At 38.0% G+C, this 17,921-nt stretch overlaps 1 protein-coding gene across 1 annotated transcript in view; it reads right to left on the bottom strand.

The window, feature by feature from the left end:
* Positions 1 to 17,921, bottom strand: part of GLDC (glycine decarboxylase) — a 110,196-nt gene that overhangs the window by 36,366 nt on the left and 55,909 nt on the right. The window contains exons 12-16 of the mRNA XM_027863103.1: positions 12,959 to 13,056; positions 11,955 to 12,039; positions 11,758 to 11,799; positions 10,081 to 10,223; positions 301 to 376 (exon numbers count right to left, since the gene is read on the bottom strand). Coding sequence (XP_027718904.1) covers positions 301 to 376; positions 10,081 to 10,223; positions 11,758 to 11,799; positions 11,955 to 12,039; positions 12,959 to 13,056 — 444 coding nt within the window. The remainder of the gene's footprint in view (positions 1 to 300; positions 377 to 10,080; positions 10,224 to 11,757; positions 11,800 to 11,954; positions 12,040 to 12,958; positions 13,057 to 17,921) is intronic.

The following is a 17,921-nucleotide window of genomic DNA, read 5'->3' as shown; positions in this document are numbered from 1 at the left end:
TTCCTTCCTTCCTTCCTTCCTTCCTTCCTTCCTTCCTTCCTTCCTTCATTCAACAAATATTTGTTAAGCAATTATGAAGTACCCAGAACCATACTGTGCAGGCACTATAGAGAAAGTCCAGAGGCAGGCTAGTGAATTTTGATCTGAATATACATTCTTCAAAATAGCTGCATGAGATATTTGGAAGGCGAGTGCCATCATCCTCCATTTCACAGAGAGTTGGAATCACAGAGGTCTGAGCAGCTTCATCCCTTTGCTGCCCCTTCCCACCGCCCAAGTCTATCCCTTGTTGACACTCACAATTCGGTGGTGCTCTCCTTTCTTGCTTAAATAAGCCTTGATTGCAGCCAACCCAGCATATTCTCCCTGGGCTCCACTGCAAAAAAGAAAAAGGAGAGAGAAGAAAGGTCAGGCTTCAGGTCTTTCTCATTTGCGTTAATTTATTTAATATTTTTCAACAAAGTTATATCATACGGGGGAGTATAGTAATAAACAATACAGTAACACCACCTCACAGTATTCAGAGGTCATTAATGGGACAACCTCACCTCTCTGAAATTAGGAAATAACCTAAAAAGGTTTTCCTGAGAAACTGCAATAATCAGCGCTGTAAAGTAATAGTAGAAATCCCTAAAGAGCATAAACGAGGTGTCCCAAAAGTCTTGAGGCAGTTTTAGGACTATTAAAGTTCGGGCTTTCATTTGGACTATTATGAACATAGGGTCTGAACATATTCTAGATCTAATATCCCCTCAAGGACCCAACACAGTGCTCTGCATCCATCAATCAGCAAACGTTTGTTAACTTCTCACTATGTGCCAGGCACTGTTAGGTGATGGGAATACAAAAATAAAAATGAAACAATCCCCAATAAAACAAGTTCGTTGAATGAAAGTGTTAGTTGATAACTACTTAAGGTGTGGATCCTTCCCATAGGTATATGGATTTTACAAGGGCTGGGAAGGGGGCAGCCCATCTTAAGGGCCTCTAGCTAATCCTATAGCCAGCCCCAAGCAACCAAGGCAGGGCTTAGATAAGCCTCCTCCAAAGCTCAGAACCCACAATCATGAGATGTTTTCCTGAACACTTAATGGATTTGTTACTGAGACTCCAAAACTCAAGGAAGAATCTCTCAAGACGTCCCTGAATGACCCTTTTAGCTTTGGCTTCATACCACAACCACAGCAACATCTATAGAGGTGACCCTCTAATCACTATTTCTTCCTTGCCCCCCATTGGAGAGGGAGTGAATATATGAAGCCCTGGCATGCTACTTCTGAAAGGTTGCTGAGTCTTGGTTTAAAACCTGGATTCTGCCATGTCTTTAAGAATACAGCAAGCAGGCCTCAGGTCTGTAAAAGTTGGTCCATGTGGTAGCCTTGGACTTGGAATCAGGGACTTGTCATCAATTCCCAGCTCTGTCACATACTAGTATATGACCTTCTAAGCCCTAGTTTATTTGTCTGTTTAAGACAACAGCAGGGGCAGCTAGGTGATACAGTGGTTATAGAGTATCAGCCCTGGAGTCAGGAGGACCGGATTTCAAATCCAGTCTCAGACCAGACACTTGACCCTTATTAGCTGTGTGACCCTGGGCAAGTCACTTAACCCCAATTGCCTCACCAAAAAGCAAAACAACAACAACAACAACAACAACAACAACAGCAACCACTACCACCATGGGGAGGATTAGGACCCCTGAACACTCTATCTTAAAAAAGGATCAAGTGAGATAATGTCTGTAAAGTGTTTTGTAATTCTGAAAGTGTTATGTGAGTGTGAGCTATGATTATGATAATTATCTATCCAGCTCTCCAGGCAAGATGGCAGTGACTATATATAGCACACCCCTCAGACAACAACAGAGAAAAAGCAAAGGGGGGGGAATGGCTCCCCAAAAAACACACAAGAACATTAAAAGTAGCTGATTATTAAGGACGTAGGGACAATGTCTTGTCTAAACCTTGTATATCCTCCAGTGCCCAGCGCAGTTCTCTGAACAAAAGGATGTCAAATCAATCAATCAGCATTTAAAAAATGGAAAAGAAGCAACAAAACTAGAGGATAGACCCAGGCCTGAATGCGTTTAAAAATGAAATAGGATTTTTTTTTCATTAGAAGGTACCTTAAGACACTATTTAGTCCAGTCTTCTTTTTACAGATGAGGAAACTGAGGTCTCTCAAAAGGCAAACACTTTCCCCAAGGTTCCACGGCTAGTCAGTAATGACTGGGCTTTGGAAGGACAACCTCTGACTTCAAATCCCCAGTGCATGTTTCACTAGGGCACAGAACCTTCACAAAGGTACCTCAGAATTTATTCTAAAGTGCTCACAAGGAAGCATTTTTAAAAATAGCCCTGGTCCTAGGGTTAGGAGCTTAATGACAGCGATCAAGACAACATCCTGGGGACACGGAGCTAAGAGCCTAAATAGAGAAAAGAGTTGGAAATGTGAAACAGCTCAGTCACAACAAAGGCATCTCTTTTTTCAATCAATCAATCAATCAATATTTATTAAGTGCCTACTATGTGCCAGGCACTGTGCTAACCACTATAAGGGAGTTGTTTTTTTTTTTTAATGTGACTTCTATTAATACTCCTATTGCTGAGAAGCTGAAAAAGTGAGTTAGACCAAGAGAGAACCTGGGGTGAGAGGGAAGATGAAGAACCATACATGGCCATCCAATAAGAGAACAGTGAGAAGGTATGTTCTGTTAAAGACTTATGGATGGCTTTGGCCTTAGAAGCTCATAAACTTAGCAGTGTTTCAACTTCAGAGGTAGAAGGCATGAATGATACCAATCTCAAAAGAAATGTGAGATGCTAATATGCTGAAGAGTCCGTCGGAGGGACTACTAGCTCCACCTACAGGTGGATAAAAAGAGAAAAAACATTTGCACATCACAAATAGGAATATGTTGAAATAATAGGTATTTGGAGGGAGGAGAAAATAGAGGAAGAGCTTTTATTTTTTTTTTAAAGAATAAAATGATGAACCTTTTCCTTTAGGCTATGCTTTCTCCAAATACATTCACTCTGAAGTATAATATTATCCTTGTGTAAAGTATGAGATGACATTTAAGGCATGAAATAGAATGCTGGACTTGGAGTCAGGAAGACTTGGGTTCAAATTCCACTTCCTGGCTTATTGGAGATTCACCATGGGTGAGCCTCAGTTTCTTAATCTATAAAATGGAGGTAATAATGATATGATCTACCTCAAAAGGATTGTCATGAGTCCCCATTGAGAATGTAAGTAAAGCACTTTGCTTAAAAACCTTATATATTCAGTTATTATTGTATTATCATTAAATAATCAGTATTACACAAAATATGAAGTAGCCTGGCATGAGTGGAAAGTTCAGCAGATTTAAAATCAGAAGTCTTGAGTTTGAAACTAGGCTCTGAGATTTGCTACCTGTATGACCTCAGATAAGGTGCGCTCTCCTTCAAATTACCATGTTTTATACATATTTACATATAAACATATAATACACACAAATAGACATATGCATGCACATTATAGATAATACATAGTATATATGTCACATGGTTTTTTACTATATTTGTATTATAAACATATATATAAATCTTTTATTTATATGTGTATGTATACATATTTTGGAATATGTGTGTGCATGACATTATGATGTCTGTGGTTTTCTGTTTACATATTGTATACCCACAAGAATGTAAGCTTCTTGAGGGCAGGGACTATTTTCGTTTTGTTTTTGCACTCCTAGCACCTAACACATACAAAGTAAGCACTGAACTTGTTGGGTTGAATTGTATCTATAAAATGAAGTTGTTGGGCTAGAGAAAGCTCTAGAACCTATGAACCTCTGAATGCCTAAATTTCCTTTAATTATCTAACAAGTATAGTCAAGCCCTAATCGGATCTTTTCATGATACTCTTAGTGGAAGCCAGAACCCAGAACTGGTTCTGGACTTTGATATCCAGGCATTTGGTTTCATTCAGTATCATCCCCAGCCTCCATCTCTGACACTAACATTTACTGGCATTGGTACCCTCTTTCTAGCTTTTACTCTGATAGGAGCTGCCTTCACAATCCCCATATTCTATAGTAAGATAGTAACTGTGAATTGAGATGATTTTGCAACATGCCTTGTTGAAGCCTTTGCTGACAGATAGATTTTATTCAATGTCAGCTCACATAAGACAGGCAGAGGCTGCGTGCATGGCCATCTGTTAGGGCTGTTTTTTGGAGGGTATTTTGAGTTGAATTAGATGGCCTTTAAGGTCTGTTCCAAGTCTGAGACTGTTTGGTTCTGATTCTGTGATTCTCTAAAATATCTCAGTTTGTAATTTTGTTTGGAAAAAAAAAACAAAAACAAACACCTCCATCAAACACTCTCTTCAGTATGAGTCACTCACAGAAGGTGTTTACTGCTGTCTTCTTTTCTGCCACAAATATTATCCCTTAATTATATCACAGATTTCTAAAGTGGATGAGTCTGCTTCCACACCATTCAACACAGGATAGACCGTTTAGGAGGATTGGGAATAAGTATGAGCAGACTGTTTTAGGCGAGTGGGACAGGAGGAAAAAACTGAATGCTAATTCAGTATTCTTAGACAACTCTTTCCACATAGCTACTAGCAGTGACTACGTGTGATTTTTAGTCTTGAGTTCCAGGTGTCTAGGTTGGCAGAAAGAAATATTTCCTTAGCTTTCTTTTTCTTGGGCTTTTCAGTCCTCTGATACCATGGATCAGACAGATGGAAATGGAAAATCTAGAAGCTGGCTTCATTTTGATGCTATATTTTAATACCTATTTTACCCACTGTGGGTTCAAGATGATATATCATCATATTTCAGTTTGGTAACACACACACACACACACATACACGCACATATCTGCATACAGTTGTTTAAGAATATGGTATCTGAGAAAGGAATTTGCATTTCTGGACCATGGCTTACAATGCAGGAATGATGGGCTCCTGGCTAGGAATTGAGCTAAACTAATAAAGGTTGTAAAAAAAAAATATATTGCATGCTTGCATACCACTTCTAGGCCTATTCCCCAAAGACATAAAAGTGGGAAAAAACCCATTTGTTAGAAAAAAAATTATAGTAGTTTTTTTTTGTGTGGTGGCAAAAATCTGAAAACTATGAAAGTATTTATCAATTGGAGAATGGCTGAACAAATTATGATATATAAATGTAATGGAATGCTACTATTGTGCTATAAGAAATGAGTGGGACAGTTTCAGAGAAACCTAAATACTTACATGAACTGATGCAGAGTAAAATAAGCAGAACCAGGAGAACAATTTGTACAATAACAAGAAGAAATTCTACTCTGGATCTCTCACTCTGACAAACAGGTAGGATCTGGTTATGATGGTGGAAATGATGGTACCTACAAGGGACATGACTACTCCATTTCAGATTTTGTGAAAGAAGTGAAGGAATTTGAACATAATCTGATGTGTGCCTTAGATTTAGAGAGAGCAAATATCTAAGGGTTCTGAAAAAGGAAAAGTTCCTATGGAATTTCTGAAAAAGGAAAGGCCTATGGACTAAAATTCTGCAGGGGAGTTTTAGCCAGGATGAATAAGAAGATCTCAAGAATAAGACTCAAAAAACACCCCCCCAAAAAAAAATAACCCCAAAGAGAAATAATTCTGATGAGCAGAAAAGAAAGGAGAGTTGTTTAAAGTGAGTCCAGCAGAATGCTGGAGCCACCTTGTACCAATTTGTGAAAGCTGATTGCTCACATTGAAAATTTACACCTTGAAAATGAAAAAAAAAATAAAAAAAAAATGACCCAAATCAGGGTTTGATATATGTTTTGTTGATTGTCTAGACTTTGAAAAGTGAAAGAGAAAATGTTAATAATGTAGATTGATTTTAAAAGTATGTCCTGTACATTTTGTTGTTAAATGTTTACCAGCACATCACCTATTGTTAAATGTTTGCCAGCACACTAATGAAACTGACTGATAAAGATGCACAGAGAAGTCCCCAGCCAATTCAAATTTTAAAGACTTGTACATAAGACGGTTGCAAGGATAGGTTGTGGAGGATATATACAAAAGTATAAAATGGTCCTCTAAGGATAATGCCTGGAGGAGTAAGCCTCAAAATGAGCTGAGACTGGTGAGAAAAGCTAAGGATCATAAAATGGGGAGGAGGAGTTAGCTGTATTTCCTTCAGGAAGGAACAAAGAATGGAGAAGAATGCAACTGGGTATGGGTGAAATGATGATAATGGATGGCAGAAGAACCACCATTTTCTCAGGCAACCAGTTTTATAACCTTGGAAATATCCTCGACTCTTTTCTGTCCTTCACCTAACATATCCAAGCAGTTGCCAACCTTTGCTGATTCTTCCTCTGCAACACCTCTCATATTTGTCTCATTTTCATTCACACAGCCACTTATCTTAGTTCGGATGTTATTGCCTCTCACATGGCCTACTAGAATAGCATCTTAACTGATGTGTTCTTCCTTCAAGTCTCTCCCTTTTCCAGTCTATCCTCCAACCAGCTGACAAAATAATCCTACTAAGGCACAGTTCTAACCATATTACCTCCTTTGCTCAAAAAACTTATATGGCTCCACCTTGCCTATAGGATAAAATTGAAAATCCTTGGACAGGCATTTAAGTTGTCTCCACAATATGCTTCTCCCCTATATTTCTAGCCTTATTTCATTCTCTACCCATTCATATAAGTTTGAGTCAAACTACACTATTTAATGTTCTCTCAGCTCAACATTCCATTTTCTGCCTCTATACATTCTCACAACCTTTTCTCCATCTCTGCCTTTCAGAATCTTTGACTTCCTTCAAGGCTGAGCTCAAGTGCAACCTTCTCTCTCCTGATACCTCAGATAACAATGCTCAGTTTTCCTTGTACTATATTTATTTGTGCATGTGTTTATCCCTTTAGTAGAAGGATTGTTTGATTTTTGTCCTTGTCATCTCTGGTGCCCAGTTCCTTGCACATGGTAGTGGGTCTTTAATTAATGTTTGTTGAATGATGGCCTTACTATTCATTATCTATATAGCCCTGACCAAGCCACTTAATTTCTATGGACCTCAGTTTCTGCTTACAATTAGGGAGTTGGGTTATATCATCTCTAAAGATTCTTCTAGCTCTAACCCCTAATCCTATGACCATCCCATTCACCATTCTTACATCTTTGTGGGAAAGAAGACTTATCCTACTGTAAAATGTCACCCAACCAAGCTTCACCACCTCCATGTGAGGTAGAGACAAAGAACCTCATTTTCACCCCCAAATCATAATGATGAATAGGAAGCTCAGAGAAATAGAAATCAGCTTCCAGTTCATTCATCCATGGCAAGGCCAAGAGGGAGTAGAGATATCCTGATTGCTAGGTTGCCTTCTATCTGCCAAGAAGTAGGAATGGTACCAGCCCTATGATTCTATGAAAGAGTAAAATGTCATTGACCACAAACAGGCAGGTCAGAAATCAACAACTACATTGAGATCTCTATTCCAACAGGGCACTGAAGATGTTTCTACTTTTAACCACTAGAGGGCAAAGTCTCTTCATTTTTAGTACACGTGAAAACTTCAAAGAAGTTTTTAAAGATCACTGATGATTTGAAGAGGAGGGGCCTGGGATGGGGTGAACCCCGGCTTTGACACTTGCTAGGTTTGTGAGGTGTCTTTCTCTGTAAAACATATCATAATACTTATACTCCCTACCTCCCAAGGTTGTGGTAAGAAAAACATTTTATAAACCTTACAGCACAGTAGAAATGTGAACTAATCTAATTATCATAAATGCCATTCTCTGGCTGGGCAGTTTCTTTTAAAGAATATCATTGCACCACTAATGCATTGTTGGTGGAGCTGTGAACTGATCCAAGCATTCTGATGAACATTTTGGAGCTGTGCCCTAAAGGCTATAGAACTGTGCATACCCCTTGACCCACTAATACCATTACTCAGTCTGTATCCTAAAGAGATAAAAGAAAAAGGAAAAGGACTTATATATACAAAAATACTTACAGCAGCTTTTTGTTTGTGTGTGTGTGGTGGCAAAGAATTAGAAATTGAAGGGATGCTCATCAATTAGGTAATGGTAGAACAAGTTGTGGTATATGATTATGATGGAATACTATTGTGCTATAAGAAATACAAGGGGGGCAGCTAGGTGGCACAGTGGATAGAACACCAGCCCTGAAGTCAGGAGGACCTGAGTTCAAATCCAGCCTCAGACCAAACACTTGACACTTACTAGCTGTGTGACCCTGGGCAAATCACTTAACCCCAATTGCCTAAAAAAAAAAAAAAAGAAATAGCAAGGGGGATGGTTTCAGAAAAACCTTGGAAGACTTATATGAACTGATGCGAAATGAAGTGACTAGAACCAGGAGAACGTTGTACACAGGGATAACAATATTATGATAATCAATTGTTTCACAGTTACTTAGTTACTTTGATCAATACAATGATCCATGACAATTAGAAAAGACTCATGATGAAAAAATGCTATCCATCTCCAAGGAGAGAATGAATGAATTCCTGAGTGCAGACTGAAGCTTATTTTTTTTCACTTTATTTTTCTTGCTTTTTTGGGGAAACATGACCAATATGGAAACATTTTGCATGACTTCACATGTATAATAAGTATATTTGCTTGCCTTCTCAGTGAGATAGGGAGAGAGAGAATTTGGAATTGAAAAATTTTTAAACAAATGTAAAAAAAATAAAAAATATGGGGGGAAAGAATAACATTGTACCCTGTTATATTTCACCAAAAAGCCATAATACAAAAGCAATCAGTTGTAGGAGATAGACAGACAATCTGGGTTCTATGTCTGATGTTCACCATTGTACTAGCCATGTGAGGAAAAGTGGAGCACAAAGTCATTTTTCTTATGCCTTCCATCTGCATCCCTGGCTTCACTGGACCATTCTACTACCTAAGTTAGCTTTAGGTAAGGAAACTGATCAACACCCTTATAGCAGGGCAGTTGTATTAGAATTGCCAACATGATGAGAAGGGCCTAAGGCATTAACTCATACACTGATAACTTTCTAAGTTCAATCTCGTGCAAGAGAAACCACTTTCTAGGTTATCTGGAATTTCATAATCTGAGCCAGACAACACCATAGGAAACCATAAAGAGCAGATAATGGGCCTTTCTCATTTTGCAGATAAGGGAACTGTGAAGTGAAGGTGACATTCCCAAGATCATACAGGTAGCTGTTGGAAGAGCCAGAACTATAACCTGGATTATTTGTGCTAGGAGAAGAAGCATGGGGAACAGAAAATAATACCAAGACAGGGAGTCAAGAAGACTCAATTCAAATCTTGACTAGAGCACTAGTTGAATGGATATGACCAAATCATTTAACCTCTTCTAGCCTCAATTTCCTCATCCTTTTGTTTTTTAATGGGATCATAATGCTTGCATTACTTTCCTCATAGAGTTGCTAAAGTATTCTATTAACGATAGCTGCCATTTGTCTAGCATGCTAAGGTTTGCAAAATGCCTTACAGACATTAATTCATTGAAGCCTCACAAAAGTCCAGTGAGGTAGGCACCACAAGTATTAGCACCATTTTAAAGATTCAGTAACCAAGAGCCTCAGTGTCCCTGGTCAGACTTGTCCATAGTCACCCAGCTAGTAAGTCTCAGAGGAAGAATAAAAACCCAGGTCTTCTTGCATCCAGATGAAGTCTTCTATCCCCTACAACACGCTTCCTCTCTATTAAGATCAAAGGATCACACACTTAGAACTAGAAGAATGCTTAGCCATCATCCAATTCAAATACTGGTCTCTTCCTCTAACAACCTCTCCCTACAACTAATTCTACAGATGACGAAACTGAGGTCCAGTGGTTTTAAATGGGATAGGAGGATGAGGATGGAGCTGTGATTTCACTGGGATCAAGAATTCCCTCTATCTGTGAGGGTCAGAACCTTTTCTGTGATTTATTGCCATAGAGAGTTAAATTATATAATTGCTAGTTGTTATTATTATTGACCTGCTAAGTACAAACCAATGACAGTTTCCTAAATTGGGTTCTTAGTCACATCAGGGACATGAGGGAGGAAAATACACTCACCTGTTAGGTTGGAAGGAAACTTTGTCATAGCCTGTAAGTTCACACAAATCCTTCTCCAGCTCTCGGAAAAGCTGCTGATAACCTTGAGCCTGGTCTAGAGGCACGAAGGGATGGATGTTGGCAAATTCTTTCCATGTGATTGGCTGAAGAGGAGGAGGGGAGAAAACATACTTAAGTTATGGTCCTGTTTAAAGCCTATATACATATGTGTGAAAATTTTCTGCCTTTACAGGAATGGAAAGATGTGTACTGAAGCACCCATAAATGACAGGTCATTCTGCAGGCACGTTTGCACACAATGCAATTTCTTACCTTCTTTGAGCAAGTAGACATTATAGCAAAGAGATGAGGCCAAAAACAAGGAAACTAACTACTAGCAAACAACTATTCTCTCCACTTATATTCAGATTTACCTGAATGCATATTTATTATACATTTATAACAATTATAAATAATTACAATTATAAAATATTATATGTAATTATAACATATTTATCATAATGTTTGTTAAATTGATAAATATATTGAAGGGAGCTTCCCCACATCTGAGACTTTTTTTTTGTTTGTTTTTAAAATTATGGTACTTGTAGGCTGCAGGAGCAGATGAGGTAACATTTTTTTTGATATAGTTTATAAATATAGCCTCAAGTGACTGTTTTCTTGACATATTCAGGTAGAAACCTTTATAGTTCTTGATAATACCTGGAATTAATGAATATACATTTGCAAAATGAAAGCCGTTAAGAAGGCAAGTAAAAAAAAAAACACAGAGAAAAGGGCAGAGTGGGTGCCTAGTGAATACTTATTTACTTGTTTTACCTCTTCTGAACTTCAATTTCACTTACTAAACTGAACCCTAAAGCTTTGCAAAAGTGGAATATCCCTAAACAATTACCCTATCATTCTGATGCTGAGTGAAAAGAGCAGAACCAGGAGAACATTGTACACAGTAACAGCCACACTGTGCAATGACTAACTCTGAGAGACTTAACTCTTCTCAGCAATATGATGATCCAAGACAATTACAAAAGATTCATGATGGAAAATACTATCCACATCCAAAGAAAGAACTATGGAGTCTGAATGCAGATCAAAGCATACTATTTTCACATTTTTTGTTTTTCGTTTCTTATGGTTTTTCTCTGTTGTTCTGATTCTTCTTTCACAACATGACTAATGTGGAAATATTTTTAACGTGATTGTACATGTATAATCTATATCAATTTGCTTTCCGTCTTGGGCAGAGGGAGAGGAGGGAGAAAAATTTTGAACTCTAAATCTTATAAAAAAATAATGTTGAAAACTATATTTACATGTAATTGGAAAAACTAAAATAATATGTATTTTTTAAAAACTGATTCCCATATCTTTGTAAAACAGGCTTTCTTCACCTTCACTAGGTCCTGGACCCCTTACACAGGCTCTTAAAGCCTATGGACCCCTTTTCAGAATGACATCTTCAAATGCACAAAATATGTAGGATTACAAAGGAAAACTATTATATTGAAATATAGTTATTTTATTTTAAAAAGCAAGTTCATTGGCCAAGTTGAGAACCCCCATTGTAAAGGATTTATTAGCAGCTATGATGCAGAGGATAGTTAGCTATGGACTTAGGAGCCGCTGGAAAGCAAGATACCCCAATAAGTAATCACTTAATGAAATCAATGTACTTACTGTAAGTTCAGATGAACTGTTGAGCTTCATCGTACAGGATCCCTTTAAGAAACAACCAGCCCCCCCAAAAAAGGCATCATTATTACTGTTCTTAATTCCTTCCATCCACCCTCAATCCCATTTATGATCTCTACTTCCCACACTCTAGTGAGACACTGAAGACAAGCAAAGAAAACAACAGGGAAGGTCATATCTACCAGAGGAATCATGCTGTGGACAAGAGAAATATCTTTGTTCTCCAGTTTCTTCATGTAGCGGACAATATTAGTTTCCGAGTGATAGCTGTGATAGAACACAGAATCCACGCTCAGAACCAAATGAGTTAGCCTACATACAGCCTTCTAAAAGATGCTAAAATGTAACAACTACCCCCAAATGTATCAGATTAGGCATCAAACAACACAACAGGAAGGCTGCATGACAGAATGGACAGGGTGCTGAATTTGGACATATGAGATAAAAACCTAAATCTCAGGTTCACTGTATACCAGCTGAGTTAATAACTGAGAAGTCACAGAGTTGCCTCAGTTTCCTCATTTGTAAAATGAGGGAAATAATATTTATACTCACAAGGATATAGTGAGGAGGATGCTTGGTAAACCTACATACATGTAAGATCTTACAACATGTTACTGCTCTAACCTTTTTGTGGAAGACTTGGATCCCTTTGGCAGTCTGGTGACTTCTCAGAATGATGTTTTAAATGTGTAACATAAAGTGCATTGAATGAAAATGAAATTATGAAATATACTTATTAAAATATTTTTAAAATGAAGTCACAGGCTCCAGGTTAAGGACCCCAGCTCTGGGAGAAAGGGTCTCTGAAAGAGGATAACTTCTAAGGGATTCTTGGCCTGAGGTTTGGAATGGACTGTTAGTGATGAATTGCATAATAAGGGGGAAATGATCATGACATTTGGGAGTAGGGAAAGAAGAAGACTAGTGATGGGAATGTGAGGTTAACAACTCACCAAATTTCTGAAGCTAATACCCTACTTTAAAACATATTTCTAGGATTTACTAAACTGTGGTCCCTGTGTTTGTTAAGCAAAGAAATACTCTGCTGAAAAAGAGAAATACACTTTTAAAGGTTGTGAATCAATCACTAATTGCCTACAGACAACTAGACAGAATGTCACTTGTGATCAAAAGTAGCCTCAATTTCAATGCAAAATGCAGATGTCAAGGAAAGTACTTTAACCTGTTGAAAACTTGATGTGTCAGGAATGGGCTGGTTCTTTTAAATGGGGTCCCTAGGATACCCCTCTTCTCTTCTCCCATGCTCTCAGCAACCAGTTCCTGTAACAAGAAAACACAGAAAAGTTGTTGTGGAATAGATAAGAAAAGAGAAGGAAAATGAACATCTTTCATAGAGCCATTTGGTTTTAATGATATGCAAAAGTCAAGTTTTGGGGACATTGTATATTTTTTTATTCAACATTATTTTAACAATTCCTATAAAATTAGATGGTGGACAACACAACTGCCACTATTTATTTGACTTACCAAGGGAGATAAGCAACCATATATAATGTGGCAACAGTCAATTGGATTGTGAGAACTTTCCTGATAGGGCTACAGTCTACAAAATATCAAGTAAATGGAAAAAAAGTATAGACTTCAAGGACTGAGCAGCAACAGCAGTGGAAAGACAGCATCCCCAACCATGCCCAGGACTTAAGCAAAAATTTGTGGCAGAGGGGCAATACACAAAAGAAAAAATCAAAGGGGTCTGAAAGTAGAAACTGAAAGGAGAGCTGAGATGTAGTCCAAAAAGGCTTTTGGAGCCCTAGACAGGCACGTCAGAACTGAAGGCTTGGACTGAAACTATCCGTTGTACTCTGCTTTTCAAGGACTGAGGAAAATTCTAAAAACAAGTCTGCTCTTTCCCCTGGTACCTCTCCCTGAGCCTGCCCAGTTGCAGACGCTGTGAAATACTCTGCTCATCTATCTTACATAAAAGTTTACTATTCTTACTTTCTGCCTGAAACATAAAATGGCTGAAAGCTAACTAGAGTTAAGCAAAAATTTGAATTAAGGCAGAGAACCAAACCTCTTTCTGAACGTTAGAAATTGTCCTAACTGCAAGTGCTGTTATTAAGTGGGTGAGTTATTAAGATTAAATTTTTTAAAGTTATTAATAATTCTTCTTCTGACACAAACTCCATAAATAGGGGAAATGACTATGTTAATCTGAAGCCTATTTTATTTCCCCTAGACAATGAACCAAATTCTGCCCAGTTTCTGGAGATGTCCACAACTTTAAATCCCGGCCACAGGAAAGAAAGTGAATCGATTGTAGAGCTGGAAAGGACCTCAGATGCCATCTAGTTTGGTCCAAACCTGGACAATAGCACTCTCTACAACAACCCTGACAAGTGCTTATACACTCTCTAGATGACCTCCAAGGAACAGGAGCACTCTACCCCCCGAGGCAACCAATTCTACTTTTTAAAAAATGTATTTAAAAAAATACAATTATTACTTTTAAGTATTTTTTTTTGTTTTCAAATTTTGAGTTCTAATTTCTCTCCCTCCCTCCCACTTTCTTCCACCCACTGAAAAGGCAAACAAATGATTTCAATTATACAGGTGAAATTATGTAAAACATACTTCCATATTAGCCATCACAAAAGAAAGCTAGAAGATTATACTTCAATTTGCACTGAGTTCATTAGTTCTCTCTCTGGAGGTGGATAGCATTTTTTCCTCATGAGTCCTTTGGAATTGCCTTGGATCATCGTATTAGAGTAGTTAAGTTTTTCACAGTTGATCATCATCATAATATCGCTATTACTATGTACAATGATCTCCTGGATCTTCTCACTTCATTTTGCATCAGTTTATACAGGTCTTAACGATGTTTTTTCTGAACCCACCTCCCTCATCATTTTTTTGTAGCACCATAGTATTCCATCACTAATGCCACAACTTGTTCAGGCATTCTCCAATTGATGAGCATCCTCTCGATTTCTGATTCCTTGCCACCACAAAAAGAGGTGCTATAAATATTTTGTACATACAGGTCCTTTTCCTTTTCCTTTTCCTTCGATTTCTTTGGAGTATAAACCTCATAGTGATATTGCTGGATCAAAGGATATGAATAGGTTTATAGTTCGAAATTGTCCTCCAGAATATTTGGAGCAATTCACAACTCTACCAATAGTTTATTAGTGTGCCTACAACAATGAAGTCAGCACAACAGCTCTGTAGACTTTCAGTTTGGTAGTCAGTTTTACAGCTCTTCTCTCCCACACTTTGCATTGGAGTCTCCCAAACATTGAGCGACTCTAGCAATGTATGTGTCAACCTCAAGTGACACAGCATTCAAAACTTCTCCATTTGCTGTATGTTACTGAAGGTTCCACGTATGGATGGTATGGTACTGACTGATGGAGCGCCTGTGTTTTCTTGGTGTTAATTGTTAGGCCAAAATTAGCATAAAGAATCAATCCATACTTTGTCATATCTCAGCTTCAGAGGCTGCACAGGACCACTCAGCATGGTGTGCCTACATCAGAGAAGGTGCTATGCTCTATGAGCAAAGAAGAATTGAAGCAGCTCAAAAGAAACATAAGAAGCGCAAATTTAGAGAATCCACCCCAAATGTTCACATGGGCTGTTTGTGCCTGACCTGTAGTAAAACATTCTGAACTCATATTGGTCTGAACAGCCACTGTCAGATACACTGTAACTTGACTCTGGCATAGTGATGTCGTTGTGGTCCTCTTTGAGAACAAAGGACAATAACCATTATTAGTGTACCTATTTTCCCTTATCCCCTCCAGCATGTCATTTCTGAGAGGTATAAGATAGTATCACAAAGTTGTTTTTATTTGCATTTCTCTAATCAATAGTGATTTAGAGCATTTTTCATATGACTATATTTAGCTTTGATTTTTTATTCTGAAAACTGCCTCTTTATATCCTTCAAACATCAAGTAGGGAATGGCTGTTATTTTTATAAATTTTCCTCAGTTCTCTATATATTTGAGGAACAAGACCTTTATCAGAGAAACTTGTAAAAAATTTTGATATTGCTTCATTATAGTACCTTTTAGCCAAATATTTCCCTGATCATCTCTTTTAATTAGGTTTCTTTTTGCTTTTGCTTTGTCTGAGATACAAATTGCTACCTTCTTTTTTTTTTTATTTAACTTCAGCTCAAGAGTAATAGATTCTGTTTCAGCCCTTTGTCTGTGAGTGTTTCTGTTTCAAGTGTGTCTCTTGTAAACAACATATTGTTGGATTCTGGTTTCTAATCCATTCGGCTCTCTGCTTCTGTTTTATGAGTAAGCTCATCCCACTCACATTCCCAGTGATGATGACTATGTATTTCCTTTCATCCTATTTTCTTCTGTTCATCCTTCTCTTTTTATCGTCTCTCCTCAAAATTCCATTTTGCTTCTGACCACTGCCCCCCATAATCTCCTCTCCCTTTTATCATTCCTCTGCCCCCATCTCTTATCCCCTTCTCCTCTTATTTCCCTATTGGATAAGATAGATTTCTATACCCAATTAAGGTGTGTGTGTGTGTATGTGTGTGTGTGTATACATACATATATGTATGTAAGTACACACGCGTACACACACACACGTATGTTCTCCGATCTTTGAACCAATTCCAATGAGACTGAGGTTCAAGTATTGCCCACCCACCTCCATTTTCCCCTCTACTATAAAAGCTCTTCCTTACATGCCTCTTTTACATGATAAAATTTTACCCATTCCACCTCTCCTTTCCCCTTCTTCCAATGCATCGCTCTTTCTTATTCCATTTTTTTTAGATCATCCTAAACACAATCAACTCACATTCATGCCCTCTTGTCTATGTAGACTCCTCCAAAATGCTTTAATAAGGATAAAGTTTTTAGGAGTTACACAGATCATTTTCCCATGTAGGAATATAAACAGTTTAACTTTATTGAGTCCCTTATGATTATGCTTTCATGTTTACCCTTTTATGCTTTTCTCTTCAATCTTCTGCTTTAATGTCAGATTTCCTATTTAGCCCTGGTCTTCTCATCAAGAGTGCTTGAAAGTTCTCTGTTTCATTAAATACCTATTTTTTCTCTTGAAGGATTACATTCAGTTTTGTTGGGTTATCCTTGGTTGTAATCCTAGCTCTTTTGCCTTCTGGGATATCATATTCCAAGCCATCTGCTCCTTTAACATACAAGCTGCTAAATCTTGTGTGATCCTCGCTGCAGCTCCATGATATTTGAATTATTTCTAACTGGCTCCTTGGAATATTTTTTTCTTGACCAGAGAGCTCTGGAATTTGGCTATTAATAGTCCTTGAAGTTTTTGTTTTGGGATCTCTTAGGAGGTGATCAATGAATTCTTTCAATTTCTATTTTACCCTCTGGATCTAAGATATCAAGGCAGTTTTCCTTGATAATTTCTTGAAAGATGATGTCTAGGCTCTTTTTTTGATCACGGCTCTCAGGTAGTCCTACGATTCTTAAATTATCTCTCCTTGATCTATTTTCCAGGTCAGTTGTTTTTTCCGATGAACTATTCGACATTTTCTCCTATTTTTTCATTCTCTTGACTTTGTTTTATTGTTCCTTGATGTCTCATTGAGTCATTAGCTTCCACTTGCCCAATCTGATTTTTAAGGAGTGATTTTCTTCAATGAGCTTTTGTACTTCTTTTTCAATTTGGCCTTTTTAAATCAGCACCAGCTGGAGCCAGTATCAGCAAAGGAACCTCTGTAATCTCTTTCTGACCAGTTGTAAAGCCTCCACTCTCCTCTTCCCTTTACTGTATCTGGGTTGAGAGCTCCTGAAAGCTGCTGCTGCTGCCATTATCACAGCCACCTCAAAGACCCATAGCTGTCTCTGCTGCTGCTCTCCAGGCTCCCACCTGGGTGTCACAGACATCTCCTGCCAACCTCCTAAGTTGTCTTAGGCTGGAAAAAACATCTCACTCTGACCCACTATTGGCTCTTCCACTCCAAAATTTGATTTGAGGAGTTATTTTCAAGTTGTTTGGAGGAGAATGTCATGAGAGTTCAGCTGGATAGTTGCCTGTACTCTGCAATCTTGGCTCTGCCCCCCAACCAATTCCACTTTGGGACAACTCTATTATAAGGTTCTTTCTTACATCAGGCACAAATCTGACTACCTGTAACTTTCACCCATTATGACTGGTTTTGTCCT

This window comes from Vombatus ursinus, unplaced genomic scaffold (assembly GCF_900497805.2).
Source record: "Vombatus ursinus unplaced genomic scaffold, bare-nosed wombat genome assembly UNPS02014770.1, whole genome shotgun sequence".
NCBI classification, from domain to species: Eukaryota; Metazoa; Chordata; class Mammalia; order Diprotodontia; family Vombatidae; genus Vombatus; species Vombatus ursinus.
This window is presented reverse-complemented; position numbering and strand designations above follow the sequence as displayed.